This window comes from Megalops cyprinoides, chromosome 3 (genome assembly GCF_013368585.1).
Source record: "Megalops cyprinoides isolate fMegCyp1 chromosome 3, fMegCyp1.pri, whole genome shotgun sequence".
Taxonomy (NCBI): Eukaryota; Metazoa; Chordata; class Actinopteri; order Elopiformes; family Megalopidae; genus Megalops; species Megalops cyprinoides.
In genome coordinates, this window is record NC_050585.1 from 24905897 (window position 1) to 24928366 (window position 22470).

The 22470-nt window shown below is 44.7% G+C and overlaps 1 protein-coding gene across 2 annotated transcripts in view; it reads right to left on the bottom strand.

Annotated features, from left to right (window-relative positions):
- Positions 1 to 970: 970 nt before the first annotated feature.
- LOC118774257 (ribosomal protein S6 kinase alpha-6) overlaps positions 971 to 22470 on the bottom strand; it is a 28217-nt gene continuing 6717 nt past the window's right edge. The window contains exons 2-22 of one of the 2 annotated variants that reach the window (XM_036523463.1): positions 21600 to 21659; positions 19687 to 19803; positions 18605 to 18686; positions 17098 to 17178; positions 15473 to 15552; positions 14592 to 14698; positions 14022 to 14059; positions 13147 to 13289; positions 12598 to 12668; positions 10809 to 10897; positions 10303 to 10367; positions 9637 to 9739; positions 9047 to 9171; positions 8628 to 8753; positions 8090 to 8179; positions 7036 to 7194; positions 6457 to 6618; positions 5048 to 5124; positions 3818 to 3935; positions 3075 to 3215; positions 971 to 2125 (exon numbers count right to left, since the gene is read on the bottom strand). In XM_036523463.1, coding sequence (XP_036379356.1) covers positions 2000 to 2125; positions 3075 to 3215; positions 3818 to 3935; positions 5048 to 5124; positions 6457 to 6618; positions 7036 to 7194; positions 8090 to 8179; positions 8628 to 8753; positions 9047 to 9171; positions 9637 to 9739; positions 10303 to 10367; positions 10809 to 10897; positions 12598 to 12668; positions 13147 to 13289; positions 14022 to 14059; positions 14592 to 14698; positions 15473 to 15552; positions 17098 to 17178; positions 18605 to 18686; positions 19687 to 19803; positions 21600 to 21659 — 2160 coding nt within the window. In that variant the 3' untranslated portion in view covers positions 971 to 1999. Of the gene's footprint in view, positions 2126 to 3074; positions 3216 to 3817; positions 3936 to 5047; positions 5125 to 6456; positions 6619 to 7035; positions 7195 to 8089; positions 8180 to 8627; positions 8754 to 9046; positions 9172 to 9636; positions 9740 to 10302; positions 10368 to 10808; positions 10898 to 12597; positions 12669 to 13146; positions 13290 to 14021; positions 14060 to 14591; positions 14699 to 15472; positions 15553 to 17097; positions 17179 to 18604; positions 18687 to 19686; positions 19804 to 21599; positions 21660 to 22470 lie in introns of those variants that run through there. The other variant, XM_036523464.1, reaches the window with a different exon arrangement.

Consider the following 22470-nt stretch of genomic DNA (forward strand, 5'->3'; position numbering starts at 1 on the left):
ATATGATTTGACATGTTAATATGGGTTGTGTTTAAAACCTCTTCTTGATATTCACAGATTTTTAGGAAAGACACAAGGTATTGGTGCAAATCTCTTAATATGAATTTGGGATCAGTGCAAAACATGTTGCAGGAGCTTCAATATCAATACAGTTTAATGTAAACCTTAACTGATACTCCTTTTGAAAAGCTTTGTCTGTACCTTTCCAATCAGGGTGTAGCTTCATTTTTCTCACTACAGTATGATTAGTCTAGTTTTAACATGATAATTACTTTCTCATTCTCAATGTGTCAGAAGCAGTGTCTGCTGGAAAAAAAATCTTCAAAGGTGTCAATGGTTGCAAGAAAGAAAAAAACTGTTTTGGCAGGTTGACTCTTGAGCCTTTGTCTGACAACTAGACAACATGGAAGCATGTTGAAGCACACATATACATACATACATACTGCTGTGCTCTCAAATAAGTACTGGTAATGGTTGAATAATTCAGTTTTGATCACTTGAAAAGGGACATTGTCATAATGATTGTTGTATTGATTTTAGCAAAACCATTTGCTCTTGTGTAAGGGATAAGTTGGCAGTTGTTTTCACAGTTCTTGGAAAATAAAGCTCTGTTGACTCCCTGCCTCAGGTTATCCCACACAAAGCAAAATCAAAAGATCAAGAGATCAGCGTTGCCCACAAAACCCAAGACGAAAAGGTTTTTGGTAGTCAATGTTCAAGTGGGATGATTCTGAAGATCAGCTGCATCCGACACCAACAACGGCTACACAGATGCAAACAGACACAAATATACAGAATGAGGCAAACGCCATACATCAATAATGATCTTTAATGTCAATATATACAGACCTTGAAAGAAAAATATATTTTCAAAAATTAAATGAAATAAATACAATATGATACAATTTCCACAATGTCTTTGAAGATATTCACGATGCCTTTTTACACTGAGAGGTCACCCCCCCCCCCCCCATCCCATAATCCATCCTGCTCCCTGACCTTTCACCCCTCAGAAATAATACTGTACCTACAACACACCTCAATGTGCAAAAAATCCACACTTGTTGACCTTTTTTTCTTTGTTTTGACCTGTAGCATTTTTTTCAGCCCCAAGAACACAATACAAAAATACATGTTTTAAAAGCAAACGAAAAAAATGAGGACAGCAGATATTTCACAAAACTTTGAAAGAGAACACTCTGCCAAGCCTTGTGTGCGAACATGAGAAACAAAAATCCTCATCCGCTTTTGGGGGAGAAAACAAAATAAACAGAAACAAACTAAAGCTCTCACTGTCTCGATGAATTTGTTCAAAGGGAGCAAAAACAAGGGCTTCTGGGCATTTTCGCAGACTTTGCTAATATCGAATTACAGTCAACTCTTCCCGAGCCACCCCCGCCTTTCTCCCAGGCCACGCTATCCTCCAGCCCAACTTCTCCAGCGCAGCCGCCTCTGCATTTCCCCCCCAATATGCTAGGCTTGCTTTGGCAGGTCTGCCGATTCCCTCCGAATGGGCTGGGGGGGAACAGAGTCTCCTCCTGGGGTAGGGAGGAGGGCCGCTGCTTGCTGTGTGAAACAAGGTGCACAGTGAGGGTATGCAGCTCCAGTCTGGCCAGTCACAGTGAGAAAGGAGTAAGAGCTGGTGCTTGAGTGAGGGGAGGAGTGGGGCAGCGGGGGAGGGGCCAAGCACATACAGGAGAGATACCCATCGACAACAGCCTGAACTAGAAATGTTTCCCAATAGTACCAGATGTGGGGTTTTCACAGAATACCCCCTGAGTCTGCAGCAGATAGCCTCCCTGACCTAGGCTGTGCGCAGAGCGGGGGGTAGTCTAAACAGCGGGTGGGGGGGTGGCTGGAATGGCGGTTGGGTGCTGTCGGTAGGGAGGGGGACGTGCCGGAGTCAAGAGACCGGGGAGGGAAACATTATAAATAAATAGAAGGAACAAACGGAGGGCCACCCCCCAACCCCTACGCCCGCTGCAAAGCCGGCGCTCCACTATAAGTCGGTGGAGGTGAGCTTCTTCATGTTCCTCCGCTGAGCGAGGCTGGAGGCGGCCACAGGCTCCAGCACCGGCTGACCCGTCTTGTGGTTCAGTGCAGAGTATGTGGCAGCCATTGCTCCCTGTTCAACACAGTCAAATACACATGATCAGGCTCTGCCTACTTTAGCGTAACAGACAGAAGCTAACAGCTCTCCCTGCATGGTAATACATTATATGTCTGTGAGTATACACACGTGCATTCACTAATACAAGTACTTCAGCTGATATGAAATATGAAAAGTGTTGGATAAATAAAGTCCCAGGAAAGTGTTTTGTTTAACAAACCAAGGGCTTATGTTTAATCTTTGTGAGAGCTACTGGTAATGCTTGCCAAATCCAACTAAACTCTTTCCCCAGGGCTCATTTTCAAATGGCAATGACTTTTTTTCCTCCATGAAAATTAAAAAAAAAAAAAAATAAATCAGGACTACTTCGGGACAAGGTCAAATGAGTTTTGAAGATCTTGATAACATAGTCACATATTCTAGTGTGATGTTACCCACATGAAAACGATCTCTCCTGTTTTGTAATGTGTACGATTGTAATTTTACACAGTAATTTGTCTACCATGAGACAAGGCATGAGCAATAAAAGAGGTAATAGCACTGTACATGTTAATATGCATTATGCAAATATGATGGTGCATTATGTATTTGTAAATATACGCATGTGCATTTACTATTCCAACTAATTCAACTGGTAAGTTCTGTAAAGACATACTTGCCAGTTCTAGAAAAAATGAAGTCCATAAAGCCTTTACATATGCATTTTGTGAAGGCTACTGCATAGCCGTATGCTTGGTACATCCAACTGCACACTTTCCCTAGGCTCATGTTCAAACAGAAATGACCTTTTCCCCTAAAAACTAACATATAAATTAGGATTACTGCCATGAATGTGCTATAAAGCTATAAACTTTACTTCAACAGTCCAAAACACCACGCTCATTACGTCAAGAGCAAGGTCTTCGATGTGACAGAAAAAGGGCACAGATTCCCAGTGCGTTTGGCTGGCCCCAGCAGCACCCACCTTGACGAGGTGTGGCGCATCGTGGCGCGTGAGCTGGAAGTGTGGGAGCTGATCCCGGCAGGCGATCCATGAGTGCTTTAGTACCTGCTCCGCTGAGTAGCGCTGGTGTGGATCTACATGGAGCATATGGGACAACAAGTCCTAAATTTGGGACAAAATTGTCACAAGGTAGGACCAGGGTTAACAGTGCGGAATCTGTGGAGCGTCACAAGTAAAGCCACAAAAAAAAAAAAACACACAAGCTTCTCACTCTAAAGTACTTTGTGTACTTTTAATCAATGTTTTTTTTTTTAAAGACAGCATATAACCATTTATTTCTGTAACAAACAAGTAATAATTAGTTGTAAATGCTATGTCAAGTTGATGACTGTGTATGTGCATGTGTGCATGTGTGCATGTGTGCGTGTGTGAGAGAGAAAGAAAAGGTATGTCTTGATTTGTGTGTGTTTGTCTATAGGTATGTGTATTTGTATAGAGGTGTCTACCTGTGTGTGTGTCTGTTAATATGCAGTAGTGTCTATTTGTGTGTGTGCCCATGTGTAGGCATGTTTGTATTTCTGTCTGTAGATATTTGTGTGTGTTTGTGTCATTATGTGCACGTGTGTATACATGCCTGTATTTATTTGTGTCTGTAGGTGTGTGTGTGTGCATTTATGTGTACTTGTGTCTGTTTGTGCTTGTGTGCACACGTGTGTGTACATATGTGACTGTTCATGCTGATGAGGACAGTGAGGACTGCGCACCTTGGAACTGTCAGACACGCTGTCCCAGTTGCCTCCGCTCAGGGAGAACTTCCCGCTGCCGATGCGCAGCAGAATCTCCTCGGGTGTGTCGTTGGGCCCGTTGGCAAACGGCGTGTAGCTGCACAGGAGAGAAAGAGTACAGGAGTCGTTCAGACAGGGGTCACTCACAGAGGAGTCAATCAGACAGGAGTCACTCACAGGGGAGTCACATACAGGAGTCACTCACAGAGGAGTCAATCAGACAGGAGTCATTCACAGAGGAGTCAAAAAGAGGAGTCAATCAGACAGGAGTCACTCACAGAGGAGTCACATACAGGAGTCACTCACAGAGGAGTCAATCAGATAGGAGTCACTCAGACAGCAGTCACTCACACACAAGTCACTCGGACAGATGACACAGTCAGGCATGGCTCAGCACCAGCTACCAGCACTATCCTCTATCGTGAGGTGAAGGAATGGGTAACCGGCCCAGTGCAACATACTCTTGTACTTGTACTTTTGGTTTAAAAGACTCTCCCCGATCATCCCCTAAACACCCGCGAGGGAGGGCATCATGCCACCTCGCTCCGCCGCATTCAGCCGATTACCTCCAAAGGTGTCACGCTTCATTTCTGTTTTAAATAACTCAGCGGCTTAACGTCATTACCTCATTTAATCATGTGCGCTTTCTGAAAACATATATAGAGAAATCAATTAACTTCCAGCTTCTGATCCAGACAAGCCCAGCAGGGGGCAGAGGGGGCAGGAGAAAGCACTCCTGCAGGTCATATGCACGTGGCTTCGGAAATAAGGTCAGGCACAGCAGTGCGATTCCACCCAAGTGAAAATGATCCTTCCAATTATGGCAAAATGTGTCCAATTATGAGTTTAAAGTGCAATTTGCATAAAATGACATGGCGACAATGTGCGATTAATTATGGCATGTAAGTATATTGGAACCCTAACTATTAGAAGTTGCGCTAGGTGAGAGTTCAAATGCAGATAACAATACAGAACAGGGTGCACAGCTGAGCCAGACGAGCAGAACTATCCTCTGCCTTTTAATTCACAGAGGTAGAGCTGAGTGGCGCATAGATCCTAGCTTCCAGAGCATGCTTCAGTGAGGTTATGCACTGAATGCACATAAAGCCACACTGGATATCTCAGATGGGCACTGGGATTAGCCAAGTCTCCTTACCCTCCGTGTGTGTGTGTGTGTGTGCGTGTGTGTGTATGTGCATGTGCGCTCACCCTGCCAACATGGTGTACAACAGCACTCCTAGGCTCCAGATGTCACAGGCTGCGTCATAACCCTGCCGCATGAGGACCTGAAACGTGCGCAGCACACAGCACTGTTCATTTAAACACTTGCACAAAGAAAAACATTTTCAAGAAAGAAACATTTGCAATACTCCACAGAAAGCACCCTTATATACATAAACACTCAATCACACTCACACATGCATACAGAGCACCTTTTAAACATCAGTTTTCAAAACGTGCTATGTGTAACTTGCTTAATATGCCCTCTGATGTGCAAAAAAAAAAAAAAAGTGGGGTGTGATTTGATCAGCGTTTCAAAATTATACAATGGTGCTGCTAATGGGGTTAGCACAAAGAACAGCATTTTAATCCATGCTTATTCATGCATTTTGCAGTTAAACAAAAAAAGAATTCAAAAGCATTCTGTACATGTTTGGTTGCTGTACTGTACTATTATGTTGTTTTTTTTTTTACTTTATCTTACGAGGTAGGGTCAACTGAAAGCCAGTTCTCTTTTACAATGACAACCTGGGCGAAGTTAATTAACCTTGGGGGTTATTAGATGGTCAGACTAAAAAATCTGACTGGGAATTGAGACAGGACAGGAGGGAACCCCATACTCTCCACAATAACTTTTTAATGAACACAGGGAGTCAGGACCTTGGGTTAACGTCTAATCCAAAAGATGGTGTCTCCTACAGTATCCCTGTTACTGCACCGGTGCACTGGATTCCTGTAAGGTTCAGAGGGAAGACTGAGGGGATTGGCCCCCAACACTCGTTCCAGCGCAAATGTGGCTTTCCCAGGAGGTCTCCAATCCAAGCATTGACTAAGCCCATCTAAAGCAATTATATAGGAGAGAGTGGCAGGGTGGTATAGCTGCTAGGCAGTAATATTACAGTATTACACTGCAATTTATTTAAGATGAAGTTAACTGGAGAGAGCTGACATTCTAAAGATGTGTATTGTTCACTTCCTTACGATAGTTTGTTACTGTTAGTTTAAATGATGAAATCGCTAGATTGTTACTGTAATTTTTTAATGTACACCTAAAAAACTGTGAAGTGGTTTTGGAAAAAAAAATGTATCATTAAGAGGGCTGGGATATTAAGCAAGAAGGTATCAGCCAGATTAATCTACACTTCGAAAGCTGCTGTATGTGATGAACTGTAAAAATGAATGGAGGAAGAGATGTACAATCAATGTGAGGTTACAAGTAACACAATTTCCAGCATGGATTACGCTGCAAATCATTTTGGCAAACATGAGCGTGGGATGATCGAATTGCCTCTCCCGCCTTATCGCTTTTTATGAGGCTTCAGCAAAGTGAATCTCAATAGTCTGAATTAAATAAACGCTTATTTGTCTTCGGAAGAGAACATTTGGGTGCCACAGACCTCCGGCGCGACGAAGTTGGCGGTGTAGCAGGGCGTCAGCAGCAGCCCGCTTTCGCCGCGCAGCTGCTTGGCGAAGCCGAAGTCGCAGATGCGGATGGAGTCGGGGTTCCCCGAGTCGTCCATGTACAGGATGTTGCTGGGCTTCAGGTCCCTGTGCACCACCTAGGGGGAGGAGGACAGTTAGCGCCCCCTGCAGGCTGCTTAGTGGTGACAGCATGCGCGGGAGCACCTTGCTCCCTTGAGCTTCCGCTTCCTCTATTATATTACATTACATTATTGTCATTTAGCAGATACTCTTATCTAGAGCGACTTACATATGTTACAATTTTTACATTTTATCTATTCATACAGCTGGATATTTACTAAGGCAATTGTGAGTTAAGCACCTTGCCCAAGGTTACAGCAGCAGTGCCCCAGCGGGGAATCAAACTGTCAACCTTTTGGTTACAAGCCCTGCTCCTTAGCACTATGCTACACTGCCTCCACACCTCCACGGTGTCTTGAATCCAGCTTCTACCTCCCCTCTCACAACTGTTCCCATGAGCCTCCACTGCTCCCTCCCTCTGTGCTGAATCTCACCCCCTGGCAGTGCAGGTAGTCCACGGTCTTGGCGATGGTGTAGAGCACGCTGCTGGCCTCCCGCTCTGAGAAGTACTTCTGTCGGAGGATCCTGTCCAGCAGCTCCCCTCCCTTCATCAGCTCCGTCACCAGGTACACGAACCGCCCCTCATCGTACGCCTACCGTACGGGCAGAGACAGATCGTCAGTGAACTCAGAGGCTGACCTCAGACCAGCGCCCGAGTCTCACACATACACACTACAGGTCTATGCAATGCGTTCCAAACTGTGCATCGGGCACGGAAGAAAAATGCCGCCATTTAGAATGCACTTCCATTAATGAGTGTACCATTAAAAAAAAAAAAAAACTTCCTTGAGTTTACTCAGGACAAAAAACACTAGAGAATTTGCATCCAAAAATTCACAAACAACTCCATGAGGAATGGACACAGAGATGGGCATTTATGTAACTTCCCCAGACATTTAGGAATCAAGTTTAGGGGCTTCACCCATGTTCATATTGCTGCTTGAGAGACACTGGAAGATTAATGGGAGTGGTACCCTGGGACTGAAGTCATGTTTTGTGCATTGTACCCCCAGGATCTTTTCTTGCATCTAACATTTTTCAATATTGTTTTCAGATTCTCATGTGATTTCCAGAAGTGACCCCTTCCACCATTTCCATGGTTTTATGTGTATTTATTGAGCTGCTCTTGTTTCACCAAAAACCACAGTGCTGGATTTATGACAATGGTGTGTCCACCAAATATGCATCCCAAGTATCAAAATAGCATTCTTCCCCTTCTCCCTAAGTATGTACTTCTGTGATGTCATATGAAGTACGGCCTTGCTTGCTCACTTGTGGACTGGAACAAAGCCACTCAATTCTGTATCGTCCTTCCAGTGACCTTTGGGTACATATTTTGTCAGTGCTCGGCCTACAACCTCCTTTCTGGTCTCTGACAGTAAGACAAGCATGCAGATTCCTTTTATTAAATGGCACATGAATGAGAGAGGGGCCTTAAGGGATTCAGTCAGGTCTACAAAGAGGATCATGAAATGGAGGTCTACTTACATCTTTCAATGTGATAATGTTGGGGTGCTGACCATAGCGCATTAGGATCTCAATCTCCTCTGAGGGGTCTCGCTTGCTCTTGTCAATGATCTGAAGGAGGCATGAGATAAAAGAACACTTCACCACACACCCCCTGCCCAGTAAGAGATCAAGCACAGTGAAACGTATCTGCTCCTTTGTATACATTAAAACTGTGATGACAGCTCTACCCAAAACATAAAACACAATACGTATTTCGTAGAAGGAGAGACTCTAAAGCAAACTGGAAAAGAGAGGGTCTCCATGAAGTTCTTGGTTACTCTAATCACAGCTAACAATAAAAAGGGGCACAGTTGTACTCTGCTGCCCTCTGCTGGAGGTCTGCTGAACTGAAGTTTAACCTTACATGAGGATGGTCATAAGTGGCTCGAAACCTCCCTCAGCAGTTTCAGGAAGTATCCCAGATAGTGTGGTCTGGCAACCCATTGCAAACACTAACCACCTTGACACATGCATCCTGGCAGCTAGGCTGGATGCGGAGTGTGGAACATTCCCTCACCTTGACAGCAAACTCCATGCCGGTGACTCTGTGGATGCAGCGCTTGCAGATGGAGTAGGAGCCGACGCCGATGTCCTCCTTCAGCTCGTACACCTCAGCGAACTGTGTGGAGCCGGCGTGCAGTTGCTGGGGGGAGAGGACAAGTGTTGAGGGGGCCGTGACAACAGGGACAGTCCCAGGGCATGTGAGGACACAAAATACTGGTTGTATTTTAGAGAACAGTCCTTGGGTGCGCTTTAGGCTTTATGGGCTTTAGGGCTAGGTCAGCTGATCCTAGATCAGTGCTTATGGGAGGGTGGCACACCATTTACCCTGAGCCCACAGACCAGTCTTCTGAATGCAGAGATCAGTGGAACAGCAGGGGGGGCAACGGCACTGACATGCTCCGGGGTTTAGCCGTGGCTTCCATGGCAGCCTACCTGTACGATGGGTAGGATGTTGACCAGGGGGGAGCTCTTGCCTTCCTCCAATGAGGCTGGGGCCACGAAGCTGAAGCCTTTGAAAAGCTGGTGTGCGTTAGCGCTGGGTGGAACGCCCGGGGAATCTGTCACCACAGAAAGACACATCGTTACCAGGCGTCCACTGACAAATGAGGAACAGCGAGACACAAAGGTAGGAGTGGAAAGGACTAGGTGGTCTCAAAGCCATGCCTGACATGGAAAAGGCTGAATATGACATGAAAATGGCTGCTACACATAAGATGCAAAAGGCTGCTAGTCCTGACCACATTCATTTGAAAATGAAAAAAGCACACTATGATTCGCTCCCTGAAGGTATGTCCTTTCATTTACTTTTTCATTTGCTATATGTAAAATTGAACTGGAATTTTTAACTCTAAGAACACAACTAATAGAATCATGAGAATTAAACCCAAAGAAGGTGTAGATAGCCCTTACACAAGGGTGACCGATAAATGCTCTGTATGGCTGCTTGGGGTTAATTACTTCATGGAACACTGGTTCGCTGTTGTGGCTGTTTACAGTTGTTTGAGAGCGGCTCCGCCTCTCACCTTTCGGGGTTTTTGCAGTAAACTCAGGGTCGAAGCAGAAAGTGTCATCAGGTTTCCCTGCCGCCGGCTGAAATGGAGGCTGGAGCTCTCTCCTGTACAGTTTCTGAAGGACAGGAGAAACCTGTGTCACTGGTGACTGAGACCTGGGTGAGCCTTCCCATGGGGGAACTTGGGGATAGATACACAGCCACCATGGGACATCTGCTTAAAACCCATTCCAAAGCCTCTCTGCCCACAAAGGATGTCAGCGATGGTGGCGTCAGGGTTCAAGCAACTCCGGACCTCCCCATACCGCAGCGGGAGTGTCCTGCTGGGGGAGGTCACAGGGAAGATGGAGGAGCTTCGTCCACCACGCTGGAGCGGTTCTCTCAGCTTCACACTCCGCTGGGTGCCGCCGGCTCCTAAACGCTCCTTGCTGGGGCCCATTAGCATGGCGCTGTTGGACCTGGCCTACCGCCCGACCAGCTGGTGCTCCCTCTCCGTCGGCACGGGCAAGGGGAAGAGGGGGGCAAGGAGGGCTGGGCTTTTACTGCTACGCAGCTAGTGTTACGCCTCCGTTCGCTCTACGCCCCGTGACCTGGCCAACGTGCCATCAAGGCATAAGAGTTTTGCAGGAAACTGCTAGAATGGGACTCTGGTAAAATCACATTCTGATTTGGCACTTACATTCCAATCTATTGTGGAGAAGAAGGCATGTCTTTTGATCTCCTCCACACCATCTGGGCCAGCCCCTGAAAGACAAAGGAACAGTGATGACATCCCTGATATATGGTGACAGACAGACGGACAGACAGACACACACACATGCATGCATGCACGCACGTATTCATGCATTCAGCTCTCCCTGACTCAGTGGCTCCTCTCTAGGAGTCATTTATAAGACCCTCATTATGAGGCAAAAAAGGTGAACACTAATTCAGGGACAATGAATGAAGAACAGATTAATATTCCACTACTGCCAATTGCTGTGAACTAAAAACATAACATCACTAATTATGAATCAATCAATGTGGGAGCAGTTAGCATTTTCTTCACTCATAGTGTAATTGCACAAGAGCTGATTTCACAGGCCTGCATCATTCAGACTTGCTCATTAGGAAGGCGAGCACTGCACTGAGTAAAGCGGCTGGATAAAAAGAAGAGGCATCTCCCGCTCACACAGACAAACATACCCAAACGATTCGCTGGATTCCGTTTAAACAGCATTCTTAGGAGACTCTGAGCTTCCAGGCTTAGAAACTGTGGCATTCCCAACTTTGCTCTGAGTAGGAGAGAAAAACAGAGAGATGGAATTTGGTGTCAGAAGTGTACCTCTTGTACCTGTACTTTGTGTAGTGAAACTGATGATGAATGGTCTTTGCCCTGGACTGAACCATGTCCCTCTCTGCACTGCATAAGAGAGATTCATTTCCCGTATGTGCTTAACCAAGTGTCAGGAACTAGGCCTCCTGGCCTTGTTCTTCCACCCTGGCCTTATCAGATAACCTATATCAGACATCTACTAGAGAGACAGAAGGGGAGAGATTCAATTTTGGATCTCCTCTCCTTGTGCTGAGCCCATTAAGGGACCCAGGTCCCACCATATGGTGAGCACTTCCTTCGTCTCTTGATCAAGAAACTGGCATCTGGTAAATGAAGTAGCTAGAATGAAAGTATTTGTAAATTGTGACGGAAGACTCCAAGTGAGACAGCGCCAACCTCTGTTCAGCGTTCTTGCTTCAATCAAGAATGAAGGAATGAAGAAAAGTTGGAAAGATTTTTCAATAACCTAAGCTTGAGTGAAAACGAAATCTGAGCTAAGCCTGAGTCAGCACTGCCTCTGAATCCAAATAAGTAGAACTACAAGCAACAACAGGAGAAAGGTCTCCTCCTCAAAGGGGGACAAACAGCAAAGGGTGCAGCTGTGTCCTACTCCAGCCTACACAGATGAGCCAGACCAGAGATCCAGCCCTACCCAGCACCGAGAGACAGCCAAGCCACAAGGTCTTTCCTACTGTGCCCAACCCAGTGTCTGCTAAATGACAATAATTCTAATGCCAAGAGGAACACTGAGAAAGACTGGGTATCGCAGTATCTTTAACTCCTGGTAAATACCAAAAGGCAGTTGGTATTTCATATTACCTTTAACAAAACCTACTTACAATGTTTCCACTTACAGTGGGTCAGCAAACATGACCTATTTTGACTTTTAATGGTATTTTTTGTCAAGTGATAAAATCCAATTTTGTGCATACTTCCTTCTTATTAGTCAATAAATTATTTATTTGTCAATAGTTAATAAATCATAATTATGAATGTTTGTTTCATAGTCTAGGTATGTGTTCATGAAAATGTAGCTATTTTTGTTGATATATTCAGTGAATATAGTCTAAATCTATGACTACTTGCAAAAAGTCCATTTTGGGTGCATTTCACCCTTGACCTTTATTCATCCTAGCCTTGTTAATACTTGAGATATCCTGGATAAGACCAGAAACAGTAGATGTTGGGATACTGTAGTTAATTTCATTAAACAGTATGCTGCATTCATGCAGTTCATTGCATTCAATGAATAGCTGCATCTACTACACTCTATACTGAGTGTTCCTTGTAACATCAACATTGGCACTGTAAATATTGGAAGGGTCTGAAGGATGTAAACACTGTGCCAAAAGGCCTGTTTTGAGGATAACACTTGGGAAAAAGGCAAGTCTTCAAAACACTTAAAAGCAAAAAAGTGCAGAGGTGCTTTTCATGTTGGCTGCAGGCTGCAGGCTACAGGCTGCAGGCTACAGGCTGCAGCTAATTTGCCCTTTCATTTTAAAACGCCATTGCGTCATGTCCTATGCACCCAGTCAGAGAACTGGTGAACTGGTGCAATGTGAGTTGTTGGGGTTACTTCAAAGAAGAGCTCACTACAAAACACAAAACGGACCGGCATATCTGTGTGGCCCAGGTCTGGAAAGCCATGACAGCACTTACTTGAGAATCATGTTCATCGTCTCATTCCGGTCTTTGCCTTGAAAGGGTAATGTACCCGTTAGCATTTCAAACTGTAGAAACAAATGAGAGAGAAATCTGTTAACATAAGCCCTGTGCTAAAGCAGAAACACCATGCCCTAGGTCTGAAGATAACATCCAGCACAGCACATCTCCATGAAGGTCCCTGAACTCCAAAAGAGAGGTAACTGCAACTTCTAGTTGTGACTCAGTTCATTTACATCAGTGGGAGACTGGTACACTACCATGTCAACAGTACAAATACGAAATGACTGCTTCATCAATTATTGTTCAGATCCCGTAATCAAGTGCACTTGTGTAATTTACCTTCTGCAGTATTATCACCTCAGAAAGCTGGACATTTTAATGAAACATTTCATGTCAATTATCTCAAGGGCATATCTCAACATGCAACACAGAAAGCTGAAGACTAAACAATGAGAAATCTTCCTGTGACTCTAATCTGAAGGAAACATGTTAATGTCGTCTTATATAAATGTATGTGGGGGATGAGCCGACAACAGGACATACCATCAGAACCCCGAGTGACCACCAATCAGCACTCTGGGTGTGTCCTCTCCTGTTGACCACCTCTGGTGCCATGTATTCCACAGTGCCACAGAAAGAGTAGGCCTTCTTATCCTGGTCCACTGATTCTTTACTGAGCCCGAAGTCTGCACAGGGGCACAGTGCGGTCAGTCTCGCAGCACTCTCGCAAATCACGCACACATGCGCACATGCCACCAGCAGAACGTAGTCATCAATCCACGGAAGAACACTGCCTGCCATTTCACCAGTCCGGAGCCAGATGCATCAACCAACAACAAGCACTTACATGGGAGATATATGGAGTTTCAATTGACTGAGTCAATCAATTACTTCTTTGTTAATGCAACTGGTTTATTAAAACACAAACATGCTACCATGAAATGAATGTGTGTTGGCATGGTTGACACACATGGCACCTACAGATTTGACAACTGTTACTGTGCTAAGTACAACTTCTACAATCCTGTGCTTTCCATACAATTTGCCCAAAGTCAGTATAAAACTTTCCTGACAATGCATTACAAAACTGATTTATAAAAACTTTACACATGGAGGGCATGTTAAAGTGCTGATAATACCACTGATATCCCATAAGTCTGAGAGACTTAAGTTATTACTGGGCACCAGCATTATCATAATCTCTCAGCAAATGAAAGCTTTTTCACATTGCACAGTACGATTACGCTCCACATGGCACTGCGATCGTAATGCAGGGCAGACATTCATATACACCTCAGAATAAATGAATTTTCACAACGTCAGTAGAATCTCTGTGCAGCAGCTCACAGTAAAAGAATTAACAAGGACAGGAAGTGCTAACAGAACAGTGAGAGAATGAATAAAACAGTGGTACACACCTGTTAACTTGATATGTCCAGCTTCATCAAGTAAAATGCTGAAAATTAAAATCACATTCTCCGATACAGGTACACAAATACATTCCCACAACAGTACATCAACATTGAGACCGGAAGCACACTTAGGAGCAGTGTTGCCGACGCTCTTGACAGGAGCTGCCAGCCCGTGTCCAATTGGATAATGGTTGTAGGGCCGTAAAAATGAGGTAAGTCTTGGTCAAATGCTCCTCTAGCTTAATGGTTGACCGCAGTTATGGAGCGCCAGCAAGACTGCTCTCATTACAGTGGCAAAATAGCATGGTGCTGCACAGAAATCCAGGTAGTCTGCTGCTTCTGAACTGGACTCAGGGATATCACAGAGGTGTATTATAAAGGCCTTGATGGCTCTGTCTATGTGAGGTCTTACAGCTCTGATTAGGCATTAACTCTCATGACACAATTCTCTGTGTGGCACTGCTGTGTGTTTCCACATGGTGGCGCTGCGCAGGCTAACAGAGGGGGACTGGGGGGGGGGGGGGGGGGTGAGGGAAGGGGTCTTGGAGGAAAGGGTTTGGGATTGGGATACTTTACTTTTCAGGCTTCAGGTCTCTGTAAACAATGCCTAGGTTGTGAAGATGATCCAATGCAAGGGCCAGCTCTGCAAGGTAGAATTTCACATCCTCCTCTGTAAACATAACCTAGTAAGAACTGGACAGATTTACCCTCTGTTCGCACACAAACAGGTCATCAACAACATCAACATCATCATCATCATCATCATCATCATCAAACGACAAAAGAACCAAAACAAAGTGGTCAATTGTTTTTTTAAAAAAATGAAAGCAGGGGTTAGTTTATACATTTTCAGTAACATTATATTGATACAAAATAAACTACATGCATGCATATACAAGCTGGACAGAATTTCTTTATCAGTAGAATAATAGTGTGAAGAAACAAAGCAGACCAACAACTTATATATGTCCACATTTTACAAACCTTTGACACATTACATCACATTTTTGTCACGGCAAAGTGCCCACTGCCTTATATATGTGTCCAATGAGGACAATATTGTAGTTATTTGCATTTGTCTTTTCCTCTTATTCATGCTAAAACTATATAATTCATGCTTGTTTTTTCCCCAACTCAGGGTTGTTCTTGGTAACAATTCAACAAACCCTGGGGTCTCATCTTGGAAATCTGGGTCTGTGGAATGAACAGTCTCTAAGGTTGGAGGTGTCTATTGCCTTGACAAGGCCGGGACTCATGCACAAAAAATTATCTTTCCTTGTTCCCTGAGACTGATAGACCCATTTTCACACGCTACTAAATGAGTTCACAATGACTTTCGAAAGCATTTGAAATATTGCCTGCCTTCACTGCACTGCACACATTTGTGAGCAAAAACTGATGATGCGCCTGGAAGTAAGAACAAACAGTTGGAATGAGAGAAGAAAAGGTGAGCTTACCTCTTTGGATAAGCGAGTAAAGACGTCTCCGCCCCTGAGAAAGTCTAATATCAAATAGAGTTTCCCTTCTGTCTGAAAGGCTGCAGTGAACAGAGAGAGCGGGAGTCAGCGGGGGGGTACAGTTAGGTCACAGTCACAGAACACTAGCAAACTCCAGAAAGCCGCTCCTTTTTGCAGTGCCCTCTGTCCTTCTGTCTTCTGTCCAGTTCTTCCGTGAACACCAGCGGATCCACTTGGAAAGAGGGCTTTTGGGATATTAAACATGCCACCCAGGGGCAAACAGACAAAAGTTGTACGAAAAAAAACTTCTTTAAAAAACGTATAACTGTTTATGCGATATTTACTTCCATGAAAATTATTTAACTGATCAGCCATTGTGACTAGCGCATACTTGACACAGTGCAATTCTGTGTGTGAAAATACATGTTGTGCCCAAATGTGCAGCAACTTTTCATAGCTGCAGTACTTGAAAGGAAATGAAAAACAATGCAGAGATCAGTGGATACTCAGCTCTCATCAGCTTACACATCAAAGTGGACATCAAGGATTATTTCATATTCTCATCATGAATGAAAATTCAGCTTGCAAAAGTCACCAAAAGGCTCACAAATGTTTATAGACCAACAGCATTTGAAGTGGCTGTGCTCAACAAGAACGTATTCATGGGGTTCAATCCTAAGGCAAGGTACAGACTTCAATAGCTCTGTTCCAGTTTCAATCACACTCTACTCAGGGTGCACAGCAGGGCAGCTCTATTGCCCTGTAGCTCTGACCCTCAATTTGATTCAACTGGAAGGACTCCAGTAAAATGACAAACCAATGCTGCTCAGCCCTCCACTACTAAAAGCAAAGTCAACTGTGCCCACCATAGATATGGAACAACTAGACTGCCCAAGCACACTGGCTGCAGCAACCAATCTATCTCACATTAGAAATTAATGGTCTCGCTACGGCCCGGGTTCGAACACACACACGTTGGCTTCATTCGCTGGGGATGACATCACGTGTCTCGGAGAAGGGCACGTGCTTGTCCACACTCTCCCGGATTGACAGTGGGGGTTGTGCAATGGGACTGAACATCGATGATGACAAATTGGACATTCCAGAATTCGGGGAATTGGCCATTCCAAATTGGGGAGAAAATGGGGAAAAAAAAGAAATGAATGGTCTTCTGAATTTATTGCAAAAGCTATTGATTTAATTAGACGGCTCTAGAATGCCAGGTGCCAGACGTATGCCTCCACTCCACAGGCCGCAAGGGACCTGAACATGAAACGCACATCACTAACAGCTCTGCAGCTGATCTGGCACTTCTATATCTATGGTGTTAGCACCCTGCAAGCTCAATATGTTGAAGAGTGAACATTAACTGCACAGCTTTGCGCAAGGTGTTACTTGGATGCGGAATGAGTATCGGCTGCCAAAAAAGCAGCAAAAAAAAAAGAAACACTACATGAAGCATTGTGCACTGATAGCAGCGGCTGCTGGAGGTATAAACAGGAGCGTCTGGCAGACCCTGCAGCCTCTGAAGCGGTGGAGTGCACGCTCGGGTTTGATGGCCGAGCGCGTGGGAGTGGAGCGGACCTCCGGTGATTGGGTGAGGGGAGAGCTGAGCCGGGACTCACCATAGTGCAGCTTCACTATGAAGGGGTGATTCACTTCCACCAGGATGTCCCGCTCCATCTTGGTGCGGACCCGGTCCCGAACTGTCAAGCACAAACAGGGACAAACGCCCACCATCAGCCTGTTCATCCTGGCTCAAACCACTCAGCAAATTTACGCAAGTTACACTTGCGTCAGCAGGGCAATGACCACCGTTAGCATCGATAATCTGTGAGCCTCTGGCCAATTTAAGCAATAGCCACCTCACACATTGTGAGTGTAAAGCTGGAAACATGAGTTATGAGTCACTGTTTTGATTATTAGGCTTTGCTTATATTAACATCCTTCTAAAGAGACAGATCCATTTTTTAAACCCAATATTCTAGCCACCTATTCACACACACAGATCTCTACCGTCAAGCATATACAATCATGTGAGGCAAGAGTGATACTGTGTTCTACCATAAATAAATGTATGTGTGCATGTGACTTTTTTGACAAATCAGATCGATGTGGCATTTTTCCTGCCTTTTCTGGTCACTTGGAGATTGTATTTTGTGAGAATGATCCAATGAGCTCTTGCCCCAGGACTTTTTACAGTATGTTTTCATTGACAGTAGAAGTCATATCAAAGGCTGCCAACAACTGCCTCCTTTACTGACATCTTCTGGTCAGAGTATTCTGTCACTGGTCACACAATATTTTCCAGACAAAACCGAGCAGTGCCAACTGTACTGTTGAGTCACACAGAGGCACAGACAGGGTCGAGACAGAATGCTTTGTGGCTGCTACTGTGTTTGGTAAACTGTTCTTTTATTTTATTTATTATTAGCCTTTCTATAACAACAAATTACCTCCGTACAGGGCAACATGAAGCCCTTACATTGTCATGTCTCGTAGTGATTCCTAAGAAGCAGGGGGGAAAATTATACCTTCTTCCCAATGCTAGCTCTAGCAGATGAGAAATACTGTATCAGCTACCACAACATTTCAAAGGAGCCAAGTGTTGATGTGACTGAGAGGGTCCACGCCTGTAGAAATGCCTTATGCCTGCTGCTCATAGCTCATGTCCTGCATGGTCTACAGTCTGCCACACAACTCAAAGAAAGTATCAACTTTGTAAGTCAAGCTTGAAAAATAAATGTTTCAGAGGTAACACCATGAAAGAGAGATACAACTTCCTGCTTTGCCAATGAAACTAAATTATGCTATCCTGTTTAAACAACTTGAGGACCGGACATTTATATATTACAACCAGTGTTATATGCTACAGTAAAGTAACATGTCTGAGTTACACGGGAAGTTTTCCGAATGGCAAATCTATTTGCAAAGAAATAAAATGTTAAAATATTCACATTTGCACAAATTGTGACTGGTATTACTTTAAATGAAAAGTAATTATGAAATTATCATTACCTAATTTGGCACAGCCTGAAATGAGGCAGTAAACTGTTAGCTTGCCATCTCTGTGATTAATCCTCATATCAAACACACAACACCCCTCCTGCATACAGACGCAGTCTGTCTCACCTTTCAGAGAGGCCTTTTTCAGCACTTTCATGGCATACAGCTGTCCTGCATCCGGGCCCATGATCTTCCGCACAAGAAAAACCTGATGAAGAGAAGGACACGCGGCCGGTGGCATCAGCTGCTGCTCGGTGTTAAAAGCGAAGCCGAGCTGAAGCTTCTCCATTCTGACACCAAAGACCTTGACTGCTTAAACAGGTATGCTTTGGTGAGCCAAATTCAATTCAATTTCAAGTATCAGCCCCAAGTCTAATTATATTGCTTAACATCACGGTTTCTACATTCCAGCTTGTCTTCAGCTGACAATAATGGCAGGTCTTCCACCCTACGAAATTAATACATGCACACATATTTATATAAGACTTATCTAAAATGAACTATGCAAATACATAGCAAGTAGAAAATATCATTACTGAAGTTATGGAAAAGCATCAGCTTTCACACAATATTGTTTAAAGTTTCAAGGTATGAAGGCTCAGGGCACTTAGTAAGGTAACAATAGGTTGACAAACAAAAAATCATAATGGAAATGTTTAACAACTTGTACAACTAAATAGTTTAATTTGATTAAAGTCACATCCAATGAAGTAATTATCATGCTTGTTTTGACACCTGGGGCTTATTCAAGTAAGAGCTATTAAATGAACTATGTGCAGACACACAGAATGTTAGTGGGCTTTTACTTACTGGAAAAAAAAAAATATTCATTTCAATTTTAATTCTGTCTGCGCATTTCATTTCACTGGACAGTCATTTTTGATATACATAAACATTATCCTTGCCAGCAGCAGCCTCCTCAAAGGTGGCGAGCAAACCAATGGAAACACCTCAGCATTTTGACACGTCTACCAGACTACCTCCACAGGCAGCTGCAAAAAGTTGCAAAGTTATAACAGCTCACTCAGAGTTTTACAATGTTGTGCCAGTTAAAAGCTTCAATGAATCTGAATATCTTCTCCTGAGCACACAACTAGAGGTCTCGCACAACAGCTACATCTCCGAGGTCTAAAACAATGGTCATGTCTACTTTCAAGGTCTCCTGGTGATGCTAAAGCACACACTGATGCATGGATGAAGAGCCCCACCTTTCCGAAGGAGCCTTGGCCCAGCACCTTCAGCAGCTCGAACTGCGAGGGGTCGGCCTTCTCACAGCCCTCCTTCACGTGGTGGGTAATGGGGATCTCCTTGTAAGCGCCCTCGTCCTGCGGACACAAGGGCAATGAGTGCTCCTCCGGTGCCTTCACACACGGCCCCTCTCAGCACACTGACACACACACTGGAACAGTAGCCCCTAGTGGGAAAGAGGTCCTTGCCCTATTCTGTAACCGTAGCTCGCTACAACCCCATGGATGGTTATCTGGAAAGTGCACTGTGATTCGGACATTTCATTTCAACATTTTTTTTTTTATCCCTCTAAAGTCCAGTCCACCCCAGTCACTGCTGCTGCCAGTGGTTCGTGTAGAGAGCGTGGGGGTAATTAAGGGGGGAAACTTCCTGATGATGACTAACCAAAACGATTCATATGAGTGGTGGCAACGGCGTATCTTGTACAGAGACCAAGAAATGAGAGTCTGCAAGGTGATGGTACGTCACACCATGTTTCTGGCTCTCTTCTACACTGGGGAGCCTTAGTTTTTCATGATGCGTGATAATTTCATGGAAGCCTTCAGAAATGCCTTCTTCCATGTTCATGTCCGGATTCTTCCATAACTTAAAAGAAGAATCCATGACATGAATTCAAGGGACATGCTGTCCCTTGTCTTCATGTATGCTAAAAATACAAAATAATTCTCTTTTGTTTCATTAAAATATTTTTGATCATGTCATCCCAAGAGCAACACTTCCACATGTGCCCTTATCCCTGTGCACACAGTATTCTTCCCTCTGGAACGAGCACAGACTCGATTGTGTACAGTGTCCTGTGTTATTTGTAACACCCCAAGACACTGCAAAGCCATATCTGGCATACACCCCATGAAGGCCTTTCTCGGTATAAAAAGCAAGGGAGATTAATATGGTATTATCACTGTATCTTTGGTCCACTCCATAGGGGTTGTATTGATGGACGCCTGCATACAGCCTGTCACTGTGTGAGAAGAGCTCGCCCAGACTGGGAGTGGGTGGGTGGGTGAGTTGGGGGGGGGAGAAATCGCACTACATTATTAATGGCGCTGGGACGAGGCTCAAACGCTCGCCACACCCGGGAGGCTGAAAACCAACAACAAGAAAACCCCGAGCTTCAAAGGAGCGCTAATCAGCTTAGCAGTGTCGAGATCTTCCTACATGCAGGCTCGCACGTCAGCGGCCCAGTTATTAAGCGCCTCCAGCGGGGAGCTCGGGGGGCCGCGGAGCGTGGCCGGGCAGGGGGCAGCGGCTCGGGCGTCTGCGTGTACTCACGATCTCCTTTAAAAACTCATTTTGCTAGACGTCGCCCTGCTGTTCTTACAAGGGGACGCGTATGAGGAGAATGAGCATGAGTTTAATGATAACAATGACAGCGCAATGGTGTCGACAGATACCGGCGCTGGCCTTCAGTGCAGCGTTCTCTCTGCGCTGACTGTGCACCATGTGAGATATGCGAGGTGTAATCCTTCCTGCTCGACAAGGCTAATGGATGGACTTTTCACTACCCTGTTTGGAGAGCCTCTGCATCTTCAGACATCACTTCAGATTAGCGGAGAGCCAAATTCAAACTATAACTTTAAAGCCTAAGTGAACTACACTGCCTACATCGCATTAAACATCTACTTGAAAGAAACTTTATTTGCTTTGAATTTTCTTTGAATTTGCTTTATTTGCTTCTGAATTTTCTTTCTCAATGTAAGACAACAGGTCCACCGCATTTGAATGTTATTAGCTAAATCAATACTAAATTTAAGTGTAAGTGCTGGAATATTCATCAGTGATATACAGGAGCTGCCTGTCACTCAGACAGAGACCCTGAAAATGCAGCTTGCTGCTTTGTACAGCGCTCCAGTCCGTGTGACCTTGTACTCACACAGTGTGAGAGAGACTCTCCTTCCTCCATTGGCTCGTCAGTGATCTGATGCCCATTGACCTGGAAGAGGCAGGGAAAAGAAAAAAATCATATCAGCACACAGACATAGACAGTAACACAGCGATACCATCGCTGTGTTCAAAGAGGCTGTGAAAGAAGAGCTGCAGCCCACAGAGGAGGCCGGGGAAACGAGACTCTAAAACACTGAGGCCCTGCAGGACAGTGCTACCCAGTGATGACATCACTATACACTGGAGACACAAGGGACAACCACTCCAATGACAGTGCGTCATGTTAGCCTGATCATCTGCTCAGGACACCAACACATCTTACGTTCTCATTTGTAAGCATGAATGCATGCAGCGGGATATTTTACTGAAGTGCTACAGGCTCTTTATTCAATGATCCGACAGCGGACTTCGGCCCGAGACTGAACCCCGAAACGCTGCGTTTGTGTGCCCAGCGCTTACGCCCCTAGTCTTCAATACTTCCCGGAGAGTTAACCTACAATAAGGGGTAACCCTCAAGTTTTAGTATCATTACCATGCTAACCGCTCGCAACCAACTCACCACAGCACAAAACCTTCCCCTCCCCCAGCACTTCCACTGCCGAGCAAGGTATGCATGTCACGAACGCAGTCAAGGCCATTCGATAACCGACGTGCTGAGTGTGCCATGTGAAGCAGCTCATGCAATCGCACTGTAAAATTTACAAAATGCTTTTTTTTTACCAGACATAAATGCATGCTCGTAATAGTTGTATCTCTGACACGTCAATGTTGGGGGGAAATATGCTAACATTCGTAATGAACAAGTTTCATTTTTGATATTCATTTAAAGATTTTATTCAACACCCAGAGCCTTCTCAAGT